At 46.2% G+C, this 24,967-nt stretch overlaps 1 protein-coding gene across 1 annotated transcript in view; it reads right to left on the minus strand.

Annotated features, from left to right (window-relative positions):
- Positions 1 to 3,749: 3,749 nt before the first annotated feature.
- The window catches only part of LOC1279956 (serine protease filzig), a 38,058-nt gene continuing 16,840 nt past the window's right edge, over positions 3,750 to 24,967 (minus strand). Inside the window, exons 2-8 of the mRNA XM_061658196.1 lie at positions 7,905 to 11,008; positions 7,621 to 7,813; positions 7,271 to 7,457; positions 6,935 to 7,119; positions 6,417 to 6,532; positions 6,119 to 6,238; positions 3,750 to 4,861 (exon numbers count right to left, since the gene is read on the minus strand). Of these exons, the coding sequence (XP_061514180.1) occupies positions 4,697 to 4,861; positions 6,119 to 6,238; positions 6,417 to 6,532; positions 6,935 to 7,119; positions 7,271 to 7,457; positions 7,621 to 7,813; positions 7,905 to 11,008 (4,070 nt within the window). The 3' untranslated portion in view covers positions 3,750 to 4,696. The remainder of the gene's footprint in view (positions 4,862 to 6,118; positions 6,239 to 6,416; positions 6,533 to 6,934; positions 7,120 to 7,270; positions 7,458 to 7,620; positions 7,814 to 7,904; positions 11,009 to 24,967) is intronic.

Genomic DNA, 24,967 nt, shown 5'->3' on the forward strand with positions numbered 1-24,967 from the left:
CGCATTTTTTTCAACTCGTGACGCGACGCGTCCACGATGCAAGAGAGAAGCGTTCGTTCCGCTGGTTAGGATGGCCGTCTACGTAACGTTCTTGGTAGAGATGGCTGGAGTGGCGGGAAATGGTCATGGTTTTTAGGTGACGGTTGATGACGCTTCTAAGTCGATTCTGGGAATACAGCAGGACGCTACATGTGTTTCCGGACACGTAAACCGGGCCCGATAGCTCGACAAAGAATGGTGTTATTTGCGTCGCATCATAAAAGGAAGAATGAGTTGTTTCGCAGGATGATGGTTATCGGGTTTGCATCATCTTTCGCCCATTTGAGCTTTTGCAGGTTTCACTGGAATAAGTTATTGTTCCACTATCCTTTCACAATTAATTTACTCTTGCTGGCAAGCAAACCTGTTAATGGGAAACAGTTTCATTACGTTCCACATCACTCAACATCAGCTATACATGGTCATGTTCTCTTATTCATTTTCGTACATGCACTCCCTGGCTCGAAGCTTTGTACGCCACTCGTGCATCAGCTGTATTATTCATGAGCTAAAACGATGCAAACAGTGCACAACTGAAGCGTTGAATGATTGCAAATTCGACTGTGCTGTGTTTTGGGTAAATGGAAGTTTTTGTTTTAAACAGCAACACGTCAATCGCTGAAATGGAAAAAGTGGAAGTAAATGTTTACAATTCCTCGGAAAAAGCTGGTCGTTGTTTGGGGATGACTATTTGCTTTCACATTCTGCACAGTTTCTATCCATAGAGGTTTGTTGGAATTTATACATCACCATATGGTTTGCTCGGATATATCGATAGGATGGGGTTTCAAGTAGCTTTTATGCCAAATTCTATGTAACTACATAACTGGTGTGTATGATTTGCCTATGATTTTCCGAAAAGATTCATGGAAATTGGAGGCAAGATAGCCTCGAGAATTCACTAATTGTTCAGATTTTATTTCATTTAATCTTGAAATTTGCAACGGTGGGAACGAGTCGTTCACAGGAGAATGTTCAAAACGATTAAATTGTTTGACGACTGCCTGACGACTGTCTCAAAAATACGTCATAAAATCTGATAGACTGCTTATTACTTACTTACCACCATGTTCTATTGATTGCTTCGTTGCTACATCAATTCATTCATTAAGTAAGTTTCACTTGAAAATGATTACAGTTAACTACAGTCATAGAGTCAATAAAAGCTGAAAATGAAAGACACAAAGTGTTGCTTAAAAGTGTTACTTTCTTCGAAGTAAAGTTGGAAGTAAAATGTCCGTTTAGCTTCTTGCGCGTATTTTACATATTTCGCTTACCGGTGCCACTGTTGCATAATATTTTGTTGTTGCATTTATGCAAATAATACGTTGCCTTTATGATACTGTGAAAAGTTTCCTCACAAAACCGTAGCACTGTCAGGAAGCCATCGGGGAATGGTTTTCACTCGCTCGAAACATTTTGTTTGCCTAAAGGTTGGTTCCCCCCCCCTCCCCCCGCTGAAAAAGCAGCCATATCGCAAAAGTACGCAAAAGTGCAGCAAGCACCCACCACCAACGAGAGCGGCTACTTACAGTATGTTGAAAACGTACCGAGCCGATCGGTGTACGGGCGGCGTTCGAGTACAGAGAACGTTCCCGACGCAAGGGTTTTTGTGCGTCGGAGTTGTGCTGAGGATGCTACATGGTACGCGCTGGGAACATGTTGGTACAGTAGACATAACTTTTCATTTATGCAAAATTTTCCTGCTACGCAAGTTTTTGCTCAGTGCAGACCGTAAGCCATGAACGCGGTGGTGGTGTTGGTTTCCAGCAGGGTAAATATTGTAGTGGGAAGAAAGAATGGCGTGAACGTGAAGATGGCCTTTCAATGAGTATGGGCTCAAGGCGATGTAGGACGAATAGATGGAAGTATTATGTTTCGTATAGTACCATTTATTGTAACAAGTTTGATGAGGCGAAGTTTGTTACTGGTCGGTTTCAGTAGAGAAAAGATTTTTGTAGGTGAAGTTTAAATATTAAATTTAGTTTTTGATTCCAGCTAAGGCATTTTATTAAAATTTTCATACAAAAATAAATAGCACTCTGTTCGATTTTACCACAGCACAGTTAAGTTAGTTCTTGTTGAAGGATTTTTTCTTTATTTACCTTGCACTAAATAAAATTTGATAGATCAACATATTATCAGCATATTGCATACATTCAGGCACCTCGGATGGTCATCAAGGAGAAATGTTTACTTTTGCCCCAGTATTGCTCAGTGCACAGTTGCCTAACTTCAGGCGTTTTCTCGTGTTTCGACCAATTCAATCGGAAGAACTGCAAATAAAGCTCGATTAAATTTCACCTTCCACTCTAAAAATGACAAAAATAAATAAATATGCCTTTGCGTTCAGATTTAATTTGAATGCTGAATCTAATTAAGCACCTCATATTAATTTCCATTTCCTTTGAAAACAATCGCCTCGTTCAAAGGATTTCCATAAAACCCGAGCCAAAAGAATTTATTGCCTGTCAATTTCTGTCCGACTAAAGTATCCACCCCTTTTTCCTCGCTTCTTTTCGCTTGAAGGATTTCGTGAGAAAAGTGGAAAGCTTAAACCATCTGCATTGATGTTCAACCTGCATCGGCAAATTTGCCCGAAGCATACTGGAATGTTTTCTATCGGTTTTGGCCTTACTCGAACTAAAGCTCAGAACGATTGCTTCGGCACCCTGAAGGGATTGTCTTTTGCGATTGACCCAGGTTTTTTTTTTCTTTTCGCATTTTTCCTGCCTGTTCTCATAGTTTTTGTGCAAGCAAATCGCTTTTTTAGCTATCACCTGAAGCAAGACTGTTCCGTTCTTCGCAGCTTTGCAGCCGTTCGCTCTTCAGTTGGTCAAAATCTGCATCGTCGACAATCGGTGGCCGTTTGCTCTACAGTCGGTCAAAATCTGCATCGTCGACAATCGGTGGAGCTGAACGGTTCATTTAATCCTTACTCAATAGTTAAATATTAGTTTTTCTTTTGAGTACAGGTGGAAGAGGATTGATTATTGTACACTCTGTATCAGCATCCTGTTTTTGTCGAGGGGAGTCAAAACGTGAAAGATAACACAGTGATATAAATATTGAAATAACCACTAAAGTGCTTAAAATCTATTGTATGTGATCAAAAGAAAGTGTTTGCAAGGTTTAATTTTCATAAAGATTTATGAAACAAAGGGCGTTTACCGCTAATTTTGAAGATGTTATCACTAAAGCCTTTGTCCATAACTCTCCCTTGTAACTGAAGCAACTCTCGCAACAGGTGTAACGTTTGCTGTTTGTAAAAGTTTCGCTTAGCTCTCCCGCGGGAACTGGCCCCACCGACTGAGTACCGCGGGCAATCCTTCAGGCATCCCCGAAGAATCAGCACATTCGATGCACATTGTTTTAAATGGTAATCCTACATTATTCAGACTCAAGCGCTCGTCGTGAATAAGTAATCGCTCAGCAGCACATTTAATGCAAAACACTCCAGAGTCAAGTGGGTCCAAGCGGAGCAAAACGGAGCATCGCAATCCCTGTCCAGCGGCAACCTGTTGCAGAGCGTTAGTGTGCTCCAGTACGCAGCAAGCAGCCCAACTGATGGACGCATGATGGGGGGCGATGGAAAAAGTTAGCAAGCAAGACGAGGAGAAATGGACACAAAGTTAATTAGTATGCATTTTTCATGGGTTTACGCTGCGTTCGGATGGGTTACTGCATGCGAGCAACAGTACAAAGATTGATCGTTGTGTTGAACTTGTATTTGTTTGTTTGTTTGTTTGTTTTTCCTACAATTGTAATCGTTGTGCTGTATTTAACGCATTTTTGTTTCGTATTTGTTTTAAGTTAAAATAATCACATGCTCGTTTTCTACACCAGGTTTGATTTGCTTTCTCTCTTTTCTTCGTTCGTTTTCATTCTTTTCTGTTACAATTTTTCCTCTTCTCGCGCTACGTTCTTTTCTGCTGCTTTTTCCTTCCTTCCTACTTCTCCCATTTCTTATGCACCCCTAAGCGCTTTCCCGCACCGGACAGGCACCAGCGGGAAGAGCGCGTACAGCTAAATAAATATATCCTGTTTGTTTTTTATTTATTTTACTTTAAGTTTAATAAATAGTTTGAACCACTAACAACAAGGTTTTTGTTTAAATAAATTAATATAAATTACGCTTAACAATGACTCCGAATCACATCCCCTTACGTCTCCGATGAATGCAATTTGTTTCCTTTCACCCTTATCGTTTTCTTCCCGAACAAAAAATGAAAAAACGAACAAAAAACAACAAAACACTTCTCTACACCACTACAGTGAAACTGTCACGTTTTGTTGCAGCTTCCGGTTGCAGCGCACGCTCGTGGCGCTGCATGCAACTGCTCTTACCCAGGTAATGTGAAACAGGTTAAACCTAATCTCTTCTCGTCGCCCTACGTGTTACACACAAACACACACATACGCACTCTGTCCCAGGATTTTCCAGGGACACTACTACCTACATACATAACAGGCGGACGGCACACGTACACTCGCTCCATACATACATTCGCGCAGCTAGATATAAGGCATCGTACAAACTTGCATCTTCCAGTCACACAAGCTCAAACACACACACACGCACGCATACTGTTCACGTCCTAGATCCTGCACGCCGATGCACACACTCCGAATGCACACACACACCCTGTGGAGGTTGTTATTTCACGCCAGTAACGCTCCGCAGCCAGGGCTTGTAGAAGGTCGTTCGCATGTAGACGCCGGGCAGGTAGGGGGCGGCACACCGGATACCGTGGGAGACGGTACCGACCAGCTCGTACCGTCCGTCGGGACGCTGCAGCACCAGTGGACCACCGCTGTCACCCTGCAAGGGGAAGAAGGGGGAAAGAAAGGGGGAATTTAATTACGTTAAAGTTTTGTTGCTGGTGCTCCGGTTGCTGTTGTGTAGCTTAACGATCGATTCGTTTTAATTATAAGCCTAATGGCATTTTTATCACATGTGAGTGTGTCTGTATGTGTGTGTGTGTGTGTGTGTTTGTTTGTGTAGCAAAATGTCACCCGACACCCAGGTGGCGTATATTTTGGGGTAATTAGAGTGTGTGCGTCTCTGCGTGGGATGCAACGGTATCAAATTAGAGCGGAGAGTAACGGTTGTGCGCATAATGGAACGGTAATAGGATCTATTTCGGAGCGTTCCAGCGTCTGGTGCAGGTTTGTGCTGAAGGTTCGAGTGCAGGAGGGAATATTTCCTGTTTATTTGATGATGCTATTTTGGGCCGTATAGCTTTGCTTGAGCACATAGTCACAGAGTGTGTGCAAATTTAGATGAAAGCTAATCCTCTGTCTCCGAAACCTATTGCAGTGCGATCAAAGCTATTGTTCAATTATGATTGATTGCACAAGAATTATGAGCTGAAATAATGATACGTTCGTCACCAAATTTGCTGAGCGCCTAAAGGTATGCAATCGGTGAAGCAATTGTGTTGTTTTTACTAATTTTGGAAGTCTATAACCGTGATTGTCGAAGAAAAGTATAAAAAATGACTATTTGAATGCATTTAACTGATAGAAAGGACGGGAAAACCCATTAATACATAATTATGGGGCATCAATTTGCAATTCATAACTAGCATACAACCAGTCCGGATGTAAAGATGAGTTCATTTTACACATTTCAAATGAGATTTTAGAAAATAAGGAAAATTTTACGTTGAAGTTCCTGAAATACAACACTTCTTTGTGTACCCGGAACAAGATAATTAGACATTCATGGCGAATCCGTTCGTTTGCCTGATTTTCCGTATCCACGGCACTCTGCTCAGAAAAGCATACTTCCGTGCAGGGAAAAAGCACGTACAAATTCCCCCGCGCCTCACTCACCCCGCGATGCAACACGGAACTCCATTTTCCAAGCCAACCCGTTTCAACTCGCACTCGTCCGCTCGCAATATTTGTTGATTATGCTAATGAAATACTTTCACAAGATGACGGAAATTAATTAACCGAAGCTCCCAATCAATAATACCGCCAGCAGCCGGCGTTTTGAGGGGGGAAGGGAAAGAGGGAAAGAAAGGAAAGTCAAACGTGCTAGCGTTAAGTGTGGAAGCCCACTGGTCCGTACCTCGCAGGAGTCTCGTTTGCCGTTGGCGTACCCGGCGCATACGAACGATGGCAGGATCTTCTTGTTGTGTCCGGCCATGTGGAACATCTCCTGGCAGACGCTGTTCTCGATGACCGGTACCTGCGATGGGTGTGGAGTGGAGCAGTGGCGTAGAATTTCCGGTGAGTTTCCAATGCAAATGAACGATTCCCCCGGGCGGCACAGGCGGCACCAGACATGGAAAGTGGAACGAGCAAATCTCATTAGTTGTAATGCGAGTTGTTGTTTGCGAATGCGATGATTTAAGGGGTTTAATTACCTGAACTTCCTGCAGGACGGAGGGTACACCGCCGCCGTACGTTAGCCGGCCCCAGCCCGTCACGGTAGCCATGCGCCCGGTAAAGTCGGCCTCGTCGCCTGGCATACAGATTGGCACTGTTTGGAATGAGGGAAAGTGTGAGAAAAGTGGAACCAGATGCGAGACAGGGGGTCAATAAGGCTCTCCCCCTGTTGGAATGGGGATGCTGGGACCTAATGGTCCGGGCAATCAGCGTTGCTCCGACAGTGGCGCATGTGGCCGTGATTTGCCCACGTAATCGAGTGGATTAAGATGATTACATAAAGGAAGTGAGGAGAGGAGAGTTTTGTGAGCAAACGCTCCTGGGGAGCAGGAGCGTAACTATTTCTTCCGAACAATCGTGAGTCGATGCCACTAGGGAAGTTCATTATGGAGCGCGACGAGGCAGCGGCCTGCATACCAACGAGGTACGCACGTATACGACAATTTCGAAGCCAAACGAAGCCACTTAACCAGGAAGACAGTTCCCGTTGCCTTACCTATATGAACGTCGTAATGGATGGGATTCTCGAGCTCCAGGATGGCCAGATCGTTCTCGAAGGTCGCTGCATCGTACTGCCGGTGCACGATGACACGTTTCACGTTCTTCGTGACGGAGCGCTTCGTTTCCAGGTCACTCGAGATGTCGAACTCTCCAAACACTGCTACGAGCGAGGCAAGGAAGCTGTTTGATTGGGAGAAATAGAGAAACGAAAGTTAGGTAATGGTTTTTTCGTCCTTTTTTTTAAAGTGCATCCAACACATGCTGGAATGGCTTTTTCTTCTACGTCTCCAGCGTTGACTGCTGTCTCCGGAGAAACTCCCACCCTGCTTACCCGGGCTGACAGTGAGCGGCGGTGATGACGTATTCGTTCGTGATCAGCACACCGCCACACTTGTTCTTGGTGAACAGGCCGAGCCAGGTCGATTCCCGCACGAGCACCTGCCACGGCCATTCGCCAAACTTCGATGCCTTGCCGCCTACGACGCGTCCACTCTTCATCAATGGCCGTTGGCCACAAACTGTAGAAGAAAGAGAGAGAGCGAGAGAGATAGAACCAATGTACGCCATTAGTCATCCCACAGAACGTGACGCTAGAATTTGCCCCATTTTCCCTGACGACCCACAAAAAAAAAACAAACAACAACAAAAAAACAAGGCATCTTTGCGTTGCGTCATGCTTACGAATCTTTCTGCCACCGGCGTGCTGGTGGTCCGCCGTCTCGTTCTGCTCCTCACCAACGTCCTCGTCCTCCTCCTCCTCCTCACCGTCCTCACCGTCGACGGCGTTCTCCTCCTCGTCGATCGTTTCGTCCTCCGGTGCGGCGGTGGTGCTGGTCGTCGTCGAGGTGGGCCGCTTGGTGGGGCGCTTCGTGACCTATAAGAGTGGTTTTTTCAACTGATAAAAAGTGGAGTTGCTAACTTTTGTGTGCCATGCATGCCCCGTATCGGTAAGCGCACTGCCCTACCTTGGTCGGCTTGCGCGTCGTCGTCAGCTGGGTGGTGGTCAGGTCGGCGTCGGCCAGCGTCGGCCGGGTGCTCGGTTTGCGCGTCGGCCGCTTGGTGGAGGTGGACGTGCGGACCGGCTTCTTGGTGGTGCTGCCGCCGCTGGTGGAGGGTTTCGTTGCGGTGGAAGGTTTCGGGCGTGTGCTGGTTGCAGCAGTGGATGGTTTCGGCTTCGTGCTGGAGGGTTTGGCAGGCTTGACAGGGGTGTCGCTGGCAATGGGTTTGCTGAGCGTGGTGGCGGACGTTGGCTTGGATGCTGACGTTGGCTTGGTGGAGTTGCTCGGCCGTCGTACCTTGGTTGGTTTCTTCGATGGACGCGAGGAAGGTTTCACGGAAGTTCCGGTGCTGGTAGCACTATCGGCCAGTACAGTCGGTTTCGCCGTTGGCTTCTTCGTTCCACTGCTGGACGAGCTTGACGTGGTCGTGGCATTGGATGGCTTTTTGTTACCACTCGGGCGCTTCTTCTTCTTCTTCGGCTTCGCGGTTGTGCTTGAAGTGGGAGTAGATCCTTCACTCGTGGACGAAACGGAAGATGGCGTGCTCTCAGTAGTCGCTGCCAGCGCTCCAGCCGTGCTGGTAACTGTGAGGTTCCTACGATCCTTCAGAATTTGCTCCAACTCCTCCAAGTTCCCGTTGAACGATTGCACGATCTTGTTGACGAGCATGTTCACCTTGTCCTCCTCGCTGGCCGGCGTACCGTACAAACCTGACTCAATCTTCGTAATGTTCGACATCGTGGTAGCGTCCGTCAGGTTCAGGTTCGGGTTGCGCACCGGCGGGAAGTTGTTGATGTCGTCCGGTGTCGTGTAGAGTTCGTTCTTGAGCGTGGACACCTCAACGGGCGACGGTGGTCCGTACGTCTGCAGACTTGGCTGGTTCGGTGGCACTCGGATCGGATAGGATGGCGTAGAGCCGTACGATGCCGTCGGCCCGTAAGGTGCGTACGTGGAGGAGGCAAAGTTGCTGATCTTATTGTTGTTACTATCCACGATCGTGTAGATAGAGGTAGAGGTAACGCCGTTGTCTAGCGCTGGACGACTCGTCGAACCAAAGTAGCCCTCATCTTCAAAGTCTGCCATCGAGGACAGGTAGACGGGTGGTGTGTTTTCGTAGAAACCGGGCCGCGAGCTGCCCGGGGCGACCGAGGATCCAAGTTTGTTGTTGCTGTTCCAGGTGGAGGATGTCACCAGTCCAACCACTGGTTTCGGTGTAATGTGCACGGTGGGCGAGGGATTGTCGGACGCTGAGGCAATCTGGATGTAGTTTACGTTGGCCAGTGTGGACGGGTTCTGGTGGGACAGGGTGGACGACTGTACGATGTACTCGGGCAGCTTGATCGTGGTAGCGATCGGGCGCTTCGTTGCGATCGTTGTGATCTTCTTCGTTGGCTGCACGGATGAAACGGCCACTGTGGAGGCGGGTCTGGTTGGTCCGGTGTAGTAGCCAGCGCTAGCCAGCGTGTCAGTGGTGATCAGAACCGGGCGCTTCGATGTGCTTGCCGTCACGATGATCTTCGTTGGTGGTGGCCGATGAGTGGATGAGGGTTGTGGGTCATTTTGCTGCGATCCTCCGTACGATGCAACGGCACTGTTCGTTAGCAGCGTCGCCTGCACTACCACCGGCTCCAACGTGGGTCGTTTCGTCGGTTTCGGACTGTACACGTAGCTCGTCGACGGGACATTGCTGGTCGTATGCGTAACCGTTGGAGCTTCCGTTTTCTGCGGCTTCGTGATGTAGAAGCTGGTCGGTCCGTACTTGTCGTAATCGATCGCAGCCGTACCGTACGTGGACGGTACAGTGGACGCCTCAAACGTCGCCTTTGTCGCGTTGGCACCGTCATCGGTTTCGTACTGCGGTCCAACATTGGAATCGTTCAGCATCAGTATGATCGACTCAATCGAAGGGATATTGTTCATGGAAACGGTCGGCTTGGCCTGCGTGTCATTCTTCGTATCGTTCGAGATGGTCTGCACCAGCACGTACTGGCTGCCCGATTCGTTCGAGCTCGGTTGCGTTGGTTTCGGGCGCGGTTTAAACTGCGGCTTAGGGTACGTCACCTTCGCCGGCTTGACCGTCGGCGCCGGCGGCTGCGGGACGGATTGGGACGCTTGCGGCACCCCGGAGAAGTCGTTCGGGTTGGCGTAGCTCTGATCAACCGTACCGTGCTCGTTCAGCAGATCCGTTTCAGCCGCCGGATGCGTAATGTCACTGTGATCGAAGAATTGGCTGTTCTCCTGGAAGATTTGATTCGCAATCTGCTGCACACCTGTCGCCGTAATGTCGGTGCTCGTTTCCGTCGAAATGGCCGACGAGCTAGGGCCGGAGCTTTCGCCGGAGCTCGTCTCACCGTACGCACTCAGCAGGGATGGGATTTCCGCACTGTACACGCCGTCCTTGTTCACCTGCACGTAGTGCGTCTCGTCCGACTCGGTGGTGGACGGGTAGCCTAGCGACGAAGACGGCGGCAGCTCTTCGCTTTCCGTCTTGATTTTGTTGGTCGAGGGTGAATACACCGACACCGCATCGCTCGCCACATCGTACTTGTTCGCACCGATACTGTTCAGCACAATGTCCTCGTCCAGATCGTCATTCACGATGTAGTTGTTGTTCTGGATCTTCTGGTAGAGTGGTTTGATTTTTTCGCTCGTTGCCATGTATCCTCCGCTCGTGTCCGTTTCGTACGAATCGGGCTTCGGTGGATCCTGCTCCATCTGTACCACAACACCCTCCCCATAGCCACCGCCCGATACCTGGCTGCCGAACTTTTCATACTGACTGGCAATGGCCGAGCTAAGGGACGATTGGCCCGTCTGCTCGGTGGCGTTCGCCTGCTCCATCAGTGCATCCGCGTTCGCTAGCGTGTCCTTCGTGAGCGGCAGCTCACAGCACGTCCCGAACAGGAACCCATCCATGCAGGCACCGACCACCTCGCCCTGCCGCTGGAAGCACTCGTGATTGAACATGCAGATCGTGGGGCCCCGGCGCTCTGGCTCACGTTTCAGCAGCGACCGCGTAGCATTGCAGAACTTTGGCGTAATTCGGTACCCACCGAACAGTTTCCGGCTCTCTGGAGAAGAGAAGAAAGGGAGAACAGGCAGGGTTAGAGACGAAATGGCAAAAGGAAGAAAAAAGGACTGTGAAAGCTATAATAAAAATGGTTGCATGCGAACGGTGAGAGCTGTTCTGCCTCGTTGACCCGGCAAAGCAAGGAGAACGATGCCTTTGCTGCTGAATATGGTACGTGACTCGTGAAGCGCGAGCAGCATTTGCCGGCGCAGTGGGGGCGTCCTTTCCATCTGCAGTGTGCTTGTTCTGCTGCAGCGCTGGGTAAACAGTAAATTTTACTGTCGCTTTTGTGTGTGAGTGTGTGTGTGTGCTGTAGGTGTAGAAAGAAGGTGGCCACTGTACAACACTCTCCTTGCATGGAGTAAAATAACAAAAAAAGCGTTTCCATACAGCATCCCGTCTGCTTCCGGCTGCTCTTGAAAGAATGTATCGATTTTCCGTGGGCGTCGGGAAGACTAAAGCATTGGGGAAACATAGTGGCAAGGATCACATTGCATTCGTTACGGTTTAGTGACCGTTTTCATACGAGGCAAGCGAGGGGGAAAAAATCAAACTGCCACCATTAGCCTACGGACACTACTGGGAGGTTCGATCGGTTTTCCCACACAGTGGGATGTATGGTGACATGTTCCGGTACGTGTATGTGTTTGTGTTTTCGTAATTCCAGGGAGCAGTAGTGCAGGGACAATTTCCCATACGTGCCGGCATGGTCACGTAGTATATTGCACCATGTTTCATGGGTTACGTTTAAAAAAAAAAAAAAGGTTCGCCAAAACACCCAACGTGGGCGGACGGATTCAACGGAAAATCAGTGGCCGCAACAAAGTGCTGGATTAGCAAGGGAAGGGATTTTGTGCTGAGCTTGTTCATGTTGGGCGTTGGGCGATTATATGAGCAGTAGGTAGTACCAGTAGCATTACAAATCAATTTTGGGAAAGCATTGGGAAATTAATCCAAAACATTGTTAAAAATAATTAAAATAAAATGTAAACATAATCTTTTCCCAATAGCCCTGAAACCCAACAGTGATTAATCATTTCGTATGTAATCATTAAAATACATTTTAATGATATGTTGCTTACACCTTGTTACACCTTACAGCTTATCACAACGAATTGATCGAAAAAAAGCCGGCGGAAAATCGTTTTTGCCATTCCCAATCAATCCTTCAACCAGCCGGCGGGAAATGCTGCGCACAATATTTATTCCAATGTTTGCCCTCTTCAGCTGGTTATATTTTCCTTCGAAAGAACCCCACCGAGAGAGAGAGAGAGGGAGAAGAGACACCCTCAAAGCCTTACGGGTACGTGCCAACATCGCCAACATCGTTCTATATTAATAAACCACTCGCCAAATGCGTAATAAAATGGCAAAAGATGTGTGCAAACTGTGCTGGTAAGCCCACCCCGCCATCGTTTCTCGTTTCTTCTGATTCTTGTCGGGTGAGCAACCAAGTCCTGCCTGCAGGTGTGAGCGTGTGTCTGCGTGTGTTTGTGTGTTTGTTATCCTTCGCCCATAATCCAAACGATATGCCTTTTGCGTATTTATTTTATTCTACCAGGTGTAATCCACCCCCACTACCTACACAACTCTCCCTTTACTTTCCCTATCAAAAAGCAGTGTGAGAGTGTGTGTGTGAAAGGCCAACCGGAAATGGCAAAGGTAAATGTTTGCAGAGAATTTTGTGCTGTGCAGGGGAGTATGACCTCGCTCGCTCCGTATGCGAGTTGGATGGGTGGGTTGGTGGATGGGTAGTGAGCTTTTCTGGAAGGTCGGAGGTGCAGGCAGGAAGAATTACAATCAGCTCACGAACACACAGGGCACAGAGCCTGGGAGAAGGGGAACAAACACACGTGTGCTTTGACGTCACGGCGTAAGTGTTTGGCGAGAAATGGCGCAAGATTAATTCTACGCTGAAGCTGTGTGCGTGTGTGTGTGTGTGCTGCTGCAAAATAGGTTGTAAATTGAAGGGACCGTGAAGGACGCGCGAAGCACGCCCGCATTTTTATCGTTACAAAATGAGCATTGAAAAATTAATTTACTTTTCTTCTGATTTTTCCGCCCGTCTCTCGTCGGTTGCGGAAAACGTCCCAACCAATCGAGCGAGTAAAAATTCATAAATCGTCCCAGGCCGGTGTAAAGAAGAGCCGCTAGAGAACGTTGACGACTTTGAACGTCATCAAACGTTCGTGGCCGGTGCCAGAAGGCAGATGTTATCGATCAATGGGGAAATGGCGGCGAGCGAATGTTAGGGATGGTTGTTGTGGAAAGAAAACGAAGAAAAAAAAACAAACTCGCACGTAATCGCGTGCCGGAGGGCGTAAGCAATTAATTTTTCCCAGGCCTCCCGTCCACCCCCGGGAAGGTGTCGACCTCTTGGGCGCTGCATTTCACACGCGGCGCACACTCACACCCCTTGTAAGTGAGTGCAAAATTTTGCCTCCCCTCTCATGAACTTGAATTGTAAAATGTCGTCACAAAGGCGGTTGGATGGGCGGGCTGAGAAATTGGGCACTTGGCGCATGCAAAATCGGTGCTATTGCGGGAATAATGAAGGGAGGAAAGTTTTTTGCCACCAGATCGGAGCTTTTGTCGCACATTGGCGGGGGGCGTGAAGCTGAGCGCATCATTAATTTCAATGTACCACACGCTTTGTTTTATCGGGCACCGGTGCTGTTCTTTGCGTGCTAAGGAGGGGTGGTGTGAAAAGTGAAACCCCCGTGGCACGAAAGTGAAAATGAGAAGCTGGCACCGATTTGGTGCATAATAAATGCGTGCGTTGGGAGGGAGGTTTCGATCGTTCGGGAGGTTAACATTATGGAAGCAAAGTTGAGAGACAGGGCGCTTGGGAGTCATAATTCACTTTCTTGTCCAATTGGAATTTATGATACAATTGATGATTGATGAAACATTAAAATTATAGAAAAATCTAAGTAAAATCCAAAACTGATTAAATATGGTTTTTCGGTTACTTGCTTTCCTAAACAAATACCAAATTTTTAATGACTATTGTATTATATATTTTTTGCTAACACGACAGCATCGTTTCAATGAATTGATAAATGTGATAGTAAACGCTTTTGTCACTTATCATAAGTGGTAATTAAAAAAAATGATATCACATTCATAAATCTGAAGAAAGAGCATGTTATTAATGAGTTTTTGAGCTTTCAAAATTAGTTAAAGTCACTTTAAGCAAGCAAAAGAACGAAGAAAAACTAAAAATTTAATGATGTTTACTTGAGCTTTGCTGGAAATCAGGATATGGATGGAGGTCATATTATTAAAGTGAATATGTTAGTTTTTATTATACGTTAAATATTTCACTCAAGTTTACCTTATTTTTTATAATTATTTTAACAGTTTTGTTAAGGTACAGCAGCTGCAATGATTCAATGAAAATGAATTCCAAGTATTCCATATTTACGAACGTACTAATGCTCCACACTACAACAGAACGCACTCAAAATGGCATCCAAAAGTGGCATTATCACCCTTAGCAACCTAATACGCCTACAAGCTCCACTGTAAGCTGGCACAAAACAAGCCCCCGTACCGCACCATGCCCCAAAAAGGCACACATGTACCTGTGCTAACTATTTCACCCGATATGCTCGTTGTTTCTCTCCCGGGTAGTGACCTGAATTTTCTTTCATTAAGCTCGTTTGTCTGCATCCCAAGCCCGGGTGTGGGTCTGCCTGCCGTGCAACCTGGCTTTCGATTGTCCTTCCGAAAAGCGAATGTTCACTTCTACGCCCCCGACAGGAGCCTACTACTACTACTAATACTACTACCAGGAAGCAGGCCGGCTCCGTACCACTGCAGTGTTTTGTGGTGTTAATCTAATTTTGATCCGCCTGTGGCCCGAGAGGCTGAATTACGCTTCGCCCTACACGGCGCGTTAAAATGCCATTCTATGATCTGTCTTTGGAGCTGCAAATCCCAACCGTATAATTCGAAAAATTAAGGCGAAATAGTTAGGCGAACGTTCCGAAGCGACAGCGAACGACGGGCAGCGTTTGCGTGTAAAATGAAGGCAAATTTTGTGCAAAAATGTCGTTCCTTATTCAATTGTGCCCGGGGAGGAAATCCCATGCAAACGACAGAAGGGAGCACCAGTTTCGGTGTATCCCTTTTCACTGGTGCGGTTGATAAACATAACCAAAACCACGTTATCGTTTGCTTTTCATGAATAAATATATCCTCGTTCGGTGCTCGGTTATATATATTTCGGTTTTCGCCGTACCGTCGAGGACGATTGGCTGCTAATGAGACACTGGTGAGCGTTTACGCGTCGTGAAGCGAAGCCCCGGCTTGGCACGATTGGCTCGGTGCCAAAACAATTTACCCGCGCCGCCCCGTCAACCGGTGGTGAAATTTTGCTGCTTGGAAATGTGCCATTTTGCTCAGGCTCAACAAAACGACGCTTCCTTGTGTTTGGCGTAACGCTTCGTTTAAACAGCGAATTATTCTGCCGTCTGCTTCGCTGCTAGAAGTGAAGCATCGGGATGAAGATAAAGTGGATTAACATTGCATTGTTCAGCATAGTGTAGTCGTTCATTACAATTCATTCGGAAGATGTTGAGGAAGCTTAAGGGCAGGAAGATAAAATTCAAATTTGATAAGGGGCGTGATATTACGGAAGATTGTTATGAATGAAAAATGAACCGTTTTAAGGTTGGTAAATTAATTTGGACATTACACTTCAAAATGAGATTAACGTTAGGAGTTTCTTTGGAGGTTCTTTTCAATAGAGAAAAATAGTTGCATGATTGATAAGGACTTACATTTCGTTTCTTACCATGTTACAATCTTCCAAATGGGAAACAAATGCCCTTTCTTCCCGCCGTGCCAAGCGATGTGCAATTGAAGGTGAAACGAATCGCCAGTAAGTGATAGAAATCAATCTCAAATGCTCTCCCGAGCAGACCTCCTGCAGACATCCCGAATCCGACCGTGCGCACCATTAATCATCCATCCGTCCAGGCTGTTCCATGCTCTCGGAACAGTAATTAGGAAGCCGGCCGGTAGACGCCGATATAAAGATATTACCGAAAGCTGTTACACAAAAGCCAGCAGCTGCAATAAATCAAACAGTTGCGCTCTTATTTCAATCCTTCCCAACCTGAGAAGGCCCGGGGAGTAGCGGGTAGCGGGCGTAGCAAATTTATAATAAGTCTCTTCTAAAACGATCCACTTAATGCACTGACTCTCCCGACGATGATGACGATTGGGAGTGGGATGTTGCACGGTGCGCGAAGGGAGGACGATTCGATGAGGGAAAAACAACAGCACACGAGTCCATTAATCACCCAAGTAATTGGGCCAAGGGTTCACAGGTTGAAAAATTGGTCCCATTCTACGGGCGTTTCGGAAGCGCTCGGAAGCGTTTCGGGGGGGCGCGAGCGAGGAATGCCCTTACCTGCCTTCAGTGGTACATAAAATGGTGCATTTCTTATTGTACTTGCTCGGGCCACAGCGAGTTGTGAGGGCGTCTCCACACTTTAGCTGAGCCGAAATAAAAGCGAAAGAGTTGTACGAAAAGCTGCACCATCATCCTTTTGGAAGGCCTGACGATGAAATGGACCTAAGCGGGGATGGAAGCTTTATTGTGGGCCGTCCAGGGTACGATGAGTTTTAGTGTCCTCGCTTTATTTGTGTTCTTGGGTGGGGCATTTATTCTTCTTTCTCGCTTTGTTTTGTATAAACTCTTTCACAATGCAGAGGTGTTTAATGGCACAACAGAACAAAAAGCGAAAACAAAAAAATCATTTTGATTAGTTCTTTTAGTGCTTTGCGCAATCCTCCCGCAAAAAAGGTGATGATTTTGGATAAGCGGAAAATTTGTTATCTCAGCCTGCTCAGAGTCATTAAAGCACGGTTGATGGTGGACATAAATGAGGCAGCTTTAAAAATAAGTATATATTGGTGTAAAGGCCCCAAGGGCCTGCAATGAGAGCGGGATCTTTTAAAATTTTCATTTCATGCTGCTTCGGCCGCTTGGTCCATTTTAAATCCAAAGCCAAATGTATGGCAAGTGAAAAAGACAGGACGAGCATTGTTTTTTTGTTTGCGTACCGACCGTATCTAGTGAGATGATGCGGAAAATTAGCTGTCCTGTGTCCAGTGTGGGTTTGGGTGGAATTCAATTTGTTGGTAGACTGGTAGGTTATGCTTTGTGCTACGGAGTTGACCTTTGTTTTGGAAACGAGCTGCAAAAACGAAGTCGGTACGACCTACCCGACGGAGGATTATTCACGCTTTAACATTAATATGGTGCTGAGCGGTTCGTATTAGCAAACATATCCATGGTATTAGGTTTGACATTCTTGTTTGATCTTTCTGGCATTTTTGATTGCATAAAACATTGGCATTTGGGATATCAAATAGTACGTATATTTTGCATTTAAAGTGATTTATTAGACAGCTCAACATAGGGCGTTTCATTGTCATTCCATTTACAGGTTTGAAATATCTGCTTATAGTGTTAAAATGGCTTCAAAAGTTCTTAGTCCTTGTGTTCTGCAGAACTTTTGGGCAGGATTTGGAGCAAAACTCTGTAGAATCTCGGTACTATAATATTAAGAACATCTGAACATATTTAATGTAATTATTTGTGAGTAGCTTTGATGAATGCCACATACATCTTCGTTATCAGTATCTTCAAGTATCATTCATTATATCAGTACAGAGTTTTGTAATTGATCGTAATTTAACTCAAGCCTTTCTTATTTGATTGGTTGTGGCTTAATCATATTAGAAAACTTCCTCGATTATATTAATTTCTTTTCAACTATTTCAATGACATTGTTTTTAATGATTTCAATAGTTATAATGATGACAATGTGCCATGATTATACGGGAGCTTATGGCATAGAAGTGGCTAGATCACTCAGTAAATTGAAGCTTCATGTACCTCTGAACCAATTAAATACATTCAGTGTTGAATATTGATAAAATAGATAAAGAAGCGGTGGAAAACAAATGAAACTTTCAATCAAAATAAAACTATTCATTGTCATCATTCCAATGCTAAGCACACACCGATATCTCCCGTTGAAATCTTTGACTAACAAACAAGCAACAGAAGTAGCGCCGACAGCTAACAGAACGATAGCCACATTCCTTGCATTCATTTTCAAGCGATCTAACCCTTTCTCTCGCCCCACGACACACTCAGCCTCACTGGGCGCTCAAGAAACGCAACCTTGACGGTCACTGTCGAAAACAACAACAAAACTCATCCACCCATCCCGCGGGACCATCGTCGCTGCTCGCGTGACGCGCCCCGGCAGCTCCGTTGGCGGCTTTCTCTTTTGCCGTCATTTCTTGCTCTGTTTATTTTGCTTTTCCATCTTCCCGTGGGTTTCCATCGAGGCGGGAGGGAGAGTGTTGCCCGTCCGAAGGGAAAAGCTATTCCCACCCACCCGAAACGTGGCACACAGGGTTCGGCTGCCTCGTCGGTGTCAGCGGGTCGCACGATCAATGTCGAGCAAGTGCGACGGGTTGCGACGGTTATGAAAGGCCACGAATTCCCTTTGGGTCGGGTAGCCGCGAAAGCATAATTGATGATAAGCGCTTCGGCGATGATGATGATCGCGATCGCGCGCTGGAGGGGTTACACGGGCAAGACCCCACACAACCACATTCTGATTGACTGACTGACCTCCTCGTTGCCCAGCGGCAGCAATCGGAAGTCATAAATAAAGTCGATCATCGGTCGTGGATCGAAACATTTGCCTGCCATTTGGGGATGGCTTTTCTTCTGCACCGTGTGCGGTACGCCAGCACCGGGAAGACGGCAATACGAGGATGGACGTTCTGGTTTTACGAGGTGTCCGAAAAGATGGTGCGATGATGGACGTAATGATCACCGGAAGCAAACAATACGGTGGTGTCAAATTTGTTCACCATCTGTTTACGTGTTCCTACTTGAGAAGAGAGCCAAAGATTGAGCTAATAAGCGAAAGATCGACACCCCTTTTTTCCTGTGTTTTCTTCCGATGCGATAATCTCAAATTCGGCGTTGGATTTGGCCCGCCCCGGGGGTTCGCGTGAAGCTGCCGGACCATATCGCCCATATCGCCCGGTACCTTATCTGTGGCCACTCGGTCGGATCGGTTACTTTGAGCGGGCTAATTTACGATGTTGGACGGCACGGCCGGGCGCGCCTCGCTTGGTACACTATTGGGGTCAACATTTGGCCGGCGAGTGGAAGTGGAATAGCTCACGCTAGCCGGCCGGTGACCGAGTTATCATCACGCTCACACACTGCTTTGGCGGTTTGGCGTGCGTGCGTGAAACCGGGTCGATTGCGGCCAGTCCGGGTGGACATTGAGCTGTTGCTGTTCCTGGGGTGCGAAAGAGATGAAGAGTGCCATTTATCCGAAAGGTGCCCGCAACGTTGGTAGCATAATCGGCGGTGGCATAATGTTTGACACCCTTTTCTTTATTACTGAGCCCGGCCCTGATGAGCCCTCGATGGTGCTGGTGGTGGGTGGTAATGAATTTGGGAACATATGTTCCTCTAATTGGGCGTCGGTGTGAATAATGGGTCCGATGGTTCGCGCAAACCGGGCGAGCAGCGTGAACACTTGCGTGTGATTTATGACTCGTAACAGGCAAATTTGTCTTTCACCTATTTCCCTCACGCTAGAAAGTTTGGAGAGGTTGCGGAGGAAGAGTAATAGAAGATGAGCATTGATGTGTTTGAGTCGTATTTAAAATTAGAAACTTTAGAGTTACATTAACTCTTAAGTAACGCAAGTATTTAAACAATTAAATACGGACTGCAAACAGCAAAATTCAGTAAAAAAGTTTTCGATGCGGTGGAATGGTGGATAGAAAACTTATCATTGTATGAATTTTCCAACGAAACAAGAAACCAACAGAAAAATGCTATCAATCAGAATAATTTCTGTCAATCAGAATAATAAAATGGGCTCAAAAAAGTTGAGTGAATATTTATTGTCATTTGTGATTGAAATGTTTTGTGTTTTGATGAGTAAACAGATGATCTTTGATAAAACCTAAAACAACCTACAATCGCTCCTCACGACAAGGAGCTTTCCTGAGAAGGTAAAGCATCAAGACAGTGAAGTCAACTCTGTAATAAAATGAATTAAGTGTTATTTTGTAAACGAAAAATTGATTCGAATGTTCTACACAAGCAAAAAACTAATCACTAATATCTTAACTAGGTACCAATATGCAAAAATATAATTATTCTTTAGAAGCTGAATCTTATTTTAAGATTCTTATTGAATATTATGGAATGACAGAGCTAGGGTTAAATTTAATAATATTCAATAAAACATATGTATCATTTAATGTCATTTTACAATTTTGTTTTATGAGTGTAATTTATCGGAGGGATTGATATTTCTGTGAATATGTAAATGTAAATTTTAGAATATCATTTCTTTGTTTCTGAATCATACCCTGTTGAATTTGAAGCAAAATTTATTAAAATTGAAATATATTTTCATTTTAATTCCATTTACTAAAATGCGTCGAATCATTTGCTATCAATCTTCATGTTCATGTAAGCAAAATTGTGCTATAATTTGAATTACTTTTTAAGTAACAACTTAATTTGAACAATCGTTTTCAGGTCGAAAGTCCAATTTAAATTAAGCTAACACTCAATGTAATCAGCGCCACATTGAGATAGTAACGCCCCTTGAGCAATTGATCCAGATCCAGATTGAAGTGTGTTACATAAAATAAATCTTTACACACGCCAACGGTCTTCCCCCCCCCCCCTCGGCTCTAGCACTCACGCAGAAAGTGTTGCTCGATTAAACACAGCATAAATAATACAAAGCTCGGCGGATCGTAAAAGCGTGCCGGTAACAGTATTTTCTAATGAGCGTATTGTACACCGCGCTGCTTTATATCTTCATAAAATTGATCCATTATGTGTTTTGTTGGTTTCTATTCTGTTCATTTTTTTTGGTTCGTTTTGGTTCCGCCCGATTACATCACACCGGGCTAGAACGTTGCGGGAAGCGCCACAAGCCCACACTGACCCAATTTTGTCGTTCGTCCATTTTTGGGTCAGCGATGGTTTCTGGAAGTGTTTGATGGTGGGAAGCGAAAGGGGTAGAAGAGGAGGGCTGTGTTTCTAAATTCTTCCCTCTACTCGGACTTTCCGAACCAATCGTGAAATATGTTGTTCTATTAGTCAGTGTTATCACAACGGTATCCACCAATCGTAGCGTTTGGCCTCGATCAGCGTGCGGAAGATTCGTTCTACATGATTAGTTGGCGAAGAACGAAGATCATTCCGGGACCTAGCGGTACCGGTACTGATACCGATCGAGCGATACACGCGTTCGTGGCCAGTGCAACAGTGCACGTTTTGCTTTGAGGCGCGTTTATGCATATGCGCGTGTCGGCCAATTCAAACCGATCAATTGAATCGATTAACGTGCACAGAGGAAAGGAACGGTGTTCCTTGATAGCGAGCGAGATGAGTTATTGTGGATGGAAATGGTCGTAAAGTTGGAAGAACTTCTTCCCACTGCCCGCTTTTCAGCTCGCAAAGCATAATGGAGTGATCTCGAGGTTGGCGCCGCTTCATTAACGCCGACAAATTGCCGCATTTAGTAACGCACCAGTGACGTGGGAAATTGTTGCCAAAAAAAAAAACCCTATACCCGAAAGGTTCTTCCGGGAAGCTTAGCCTTTCCTCCTTCGCCACCAAAAGCAACTGCTAACTGTTTGTCCAAACGATCTGACGGACGATCGAATCAGCATGCATAATATCGCCAGCAGCCGGCTTCTCGCCCCAAAAGCCAAGCAGCGAGACAATAAGCGCCCAATCGGTGTGGCCTTAATGAGCGAACTGTGCGAAAATTCCGCATCCGAAATTATGGCCAAGCCAGCTATCATTTATAATTTCCCACCAGAACGCAACGGGACGATAAGCGAATGGTGGCGTAAGCAAATTTGCCTGCCCAAGCAAATCGTTTTCGGGCGTTTTACCGTTTTCTCCCGCTTGCGATTAGAACGCTTGTTCTGGGGAGGCAAAAGCTCCTGTGAGTTATATGCGCTGCCTCCGTCGTAAAGAAAAGCATAAGCCGACAAAAACTGGGTCAGGCGGGCAAGAAATTCTTGCCCGATCGGCCGTCCATCCAGCGAACATCGGGACGGCGATCGGGTGTGATAATTTGCACACACAGCTTTGCGGTCCAGTTCAAGCCAAAGCCCCCGAAAAGAAATGAGTGGCGTCTGGCGTGAATTAGAAAATTGTAAAGTCAACCTGACGCCCCTTTTCTAGGTCATCCCACCCGACAGCCAGCTACCGGCAGTGGCAGAAAGTGAATATCATTGAATCGGAACGGGAATTTGATGACACATTGGAAGGAAAGTTGTCGATCGTGGTCGCTCTTGGCTCTGGCTGTTTGTCCATGCGAGTGTGTGTGTGAGTGTAATGCGTGAGGTATCGTATTTCTTCGAAGCATAAATTCCGCCCAATGCTGTTGGTGAGAAGCATCAACACGCTTTTTCAAACAACCAGCCCGATCAATCGATTTGATTGTGGAAAATAAACGTACACAGCAATAAAACAAAACGGTAGAATACGACTATAAATAGAGCTGCATTCCGGTGGCAGGTGGTGGATTTGAGGGAAACAAATTAAGTTGCTCCGTACCGGCCCATCGTCGGCCAGCGGCTTGACCCGGTTCTGAAGTGCGTTAGCAAGAATTTTAAGCGTACGAAACAAACGAAACAGATCAAACATGATCGTCGACAGTGATTTAAAAATAATTGTTCAGATCAAGCATTGTTTACAGCTCACCACCGCCTTCTTGGAGATGGGAGAAACGGAAACGGTATTGTGGTTCAATTCGGGCGCTACTACGCTGCCCACTTCTAACGCGGATATGTAAATTAATTGCTCCAGGTGAGCGGTGCAGAGAGTGGCATGCGAACGGCAACCTGTTTCGGTCGCACACTCGTTGGAAGATGATTTGCATGCTGTGGGGCAGGGGTTGCTTGCGCAATTTGTACTGAAGATCAATAATTCGGGGCGAATCGCGCATAATGCCAGGCAATTGATTTTGATACACACAAATGCAGTAACAACATTGATTGAGCTGTAAATTTTAAATAATTTCTAATATTGGTAAGATACATAACTTGGTAGATGTTATAATTTATATTTTATCTTGTCTAGAAATGAAAGCATTTTAGATTTCAAAAAACCATTGAGTTCATACAAATGTTTTACGATTGAGATCGTACGACTTAACAATATGGTCGAAATGGATTGAAATTCTGTTTGGGCCCAAGCTATCATAAATAGGTCGTAGGTCATAGAAATACAAATCCTTTCATGATTTATAGCAGTCCTAGACTCACTACGGTTGTTGGGGTAAACAATAAGAAGAAGAAGAATAAGATTCTCAAATCGAGTTTCAAATTAAATTATTATGATTAGTAACGACAAATGAGACATTCCCACATGGGAGTAAAATTCATCTGAATTGAGTATTTTGTTCACGGAAAAGACGTTTGTCTTGAGAAATTAATAGAACTAAGAATGAATAAGAGCACTCTGATTCTGTGCAATTTTAAGCTGCAACCCCTACCGCTGTAGCTCGTCAATGGGTTTCGATTTCGAACGATAGCACGATAAGCAGGTGAGAACCCATTCAGGCGTTTCGAACGTCATCGCTGGGCCCCGTGCTGAGGAAGTACTGTGCCCAGGTGAAAGGGTGGAAGGGATGTGTTAGTTTGTCAAACCGTTCAGCACGCCCAGCCGGGTGCGCATCGGCCGCATATGCGCTTCCCTGCCCCTCCTGCCAACACGAGGTGCAGGCATGCGGGCACTCACACGCATACGGGCGGGGAAGGTGCGCTCGCGCTGGAGCTGGCCCGACTCGTTATTCCCGTTATGTCCTGGATTCCTCTGCCCGGTTTTCGCTCGGCCCGCCGCAAACGGCGGTCAAATGTGGGACAGCCAACAGGGCGGGTACATGGGGAGAAGGGTGCCGGCAATCGTGCGCACACAAGTGCGCCATACATATCCGTCGCGTATGTTGCTGCTGCAAATGCGTTTGCGTGCCGTCCGTGCGACAAATGCTCCATCGCTACGCTAGCATTGATTGTTGTGCGGCTTCGCTGGTACATTCTAGGCACGACACAACCACAACGCGAACGATTCGGGGCGAAACATCCCGGACGTGATTGATTGCTGTCCGTCTTCAGTGAGAAGTGTCCTGGACGTGTTTACCGAGACCGAGAGCGATGTCCAGCGAAGGCGTCGGTTTTACACGGTAATGGATACACATGGCAGAGGGGAGCCCTTTGGGTGCAGCGGGAAGTTGGGGAAGAAGACTTTGAGAGAGACAGAGAGAGAGCTTAGGTAGCGCCCAGGAGATCGTGTGCAGGGCCACTCGGGAAGCCACCGTTGTCCATTAAAATTATCATTTCACCCCTTGGATTGCAATCCATGCATTTTGCTAACTGTGTTTCAAAGCTTCTAGATCTGATGCAGCTGTGAGGAGTCCCGAGATCATTGGACGGGGGTTAGAACCTGATTTCGTATTCCGATGACGGAGTTAAGAACGGTTTGGGTTTTAGTATGGCTTGTGTCATGGCTCCGGGGCTAGTCTGGCGATCTTTCTCGCTAGAGTTGTTGTGCTGCGTACTCACGGTATGAATGAACAAACATCAATTACGGGCTGATGTTTAGTATGCAGTCGCATATTCTTTTGGGTTGGTAAAGGTTTTGGTTGTTGAAGAAATGACCTTACCTGGAAATAGACAAAAGATCATAAACTGTTAGTAATGCATATGATTTATCAGTCTAATAATGTATAGTATCCATTGTCTATTCATCGTGGATTATCAATTCCATGGGAAACGTTTATTTTATTATATATATATGAATTTAATAACAAAAATATATTTGACATTGCCTCGACTGAACGCAACAATATTGCTTTCC

The sequence above is a fragment of the Anopheles gambiae genome, chromosome 3 (assembly GCF_943734735.2).
Source record: "Anopheles gambiae chromosome 3, idAnoGambNW_F1_1, whole genome shotgun sequence".
Lineage (NCBI taxonomy): Eukaryota > Metazoa > Arthropoda > Insecta > Diptera > Culicidae > Anopheles > Anopheles gambiae.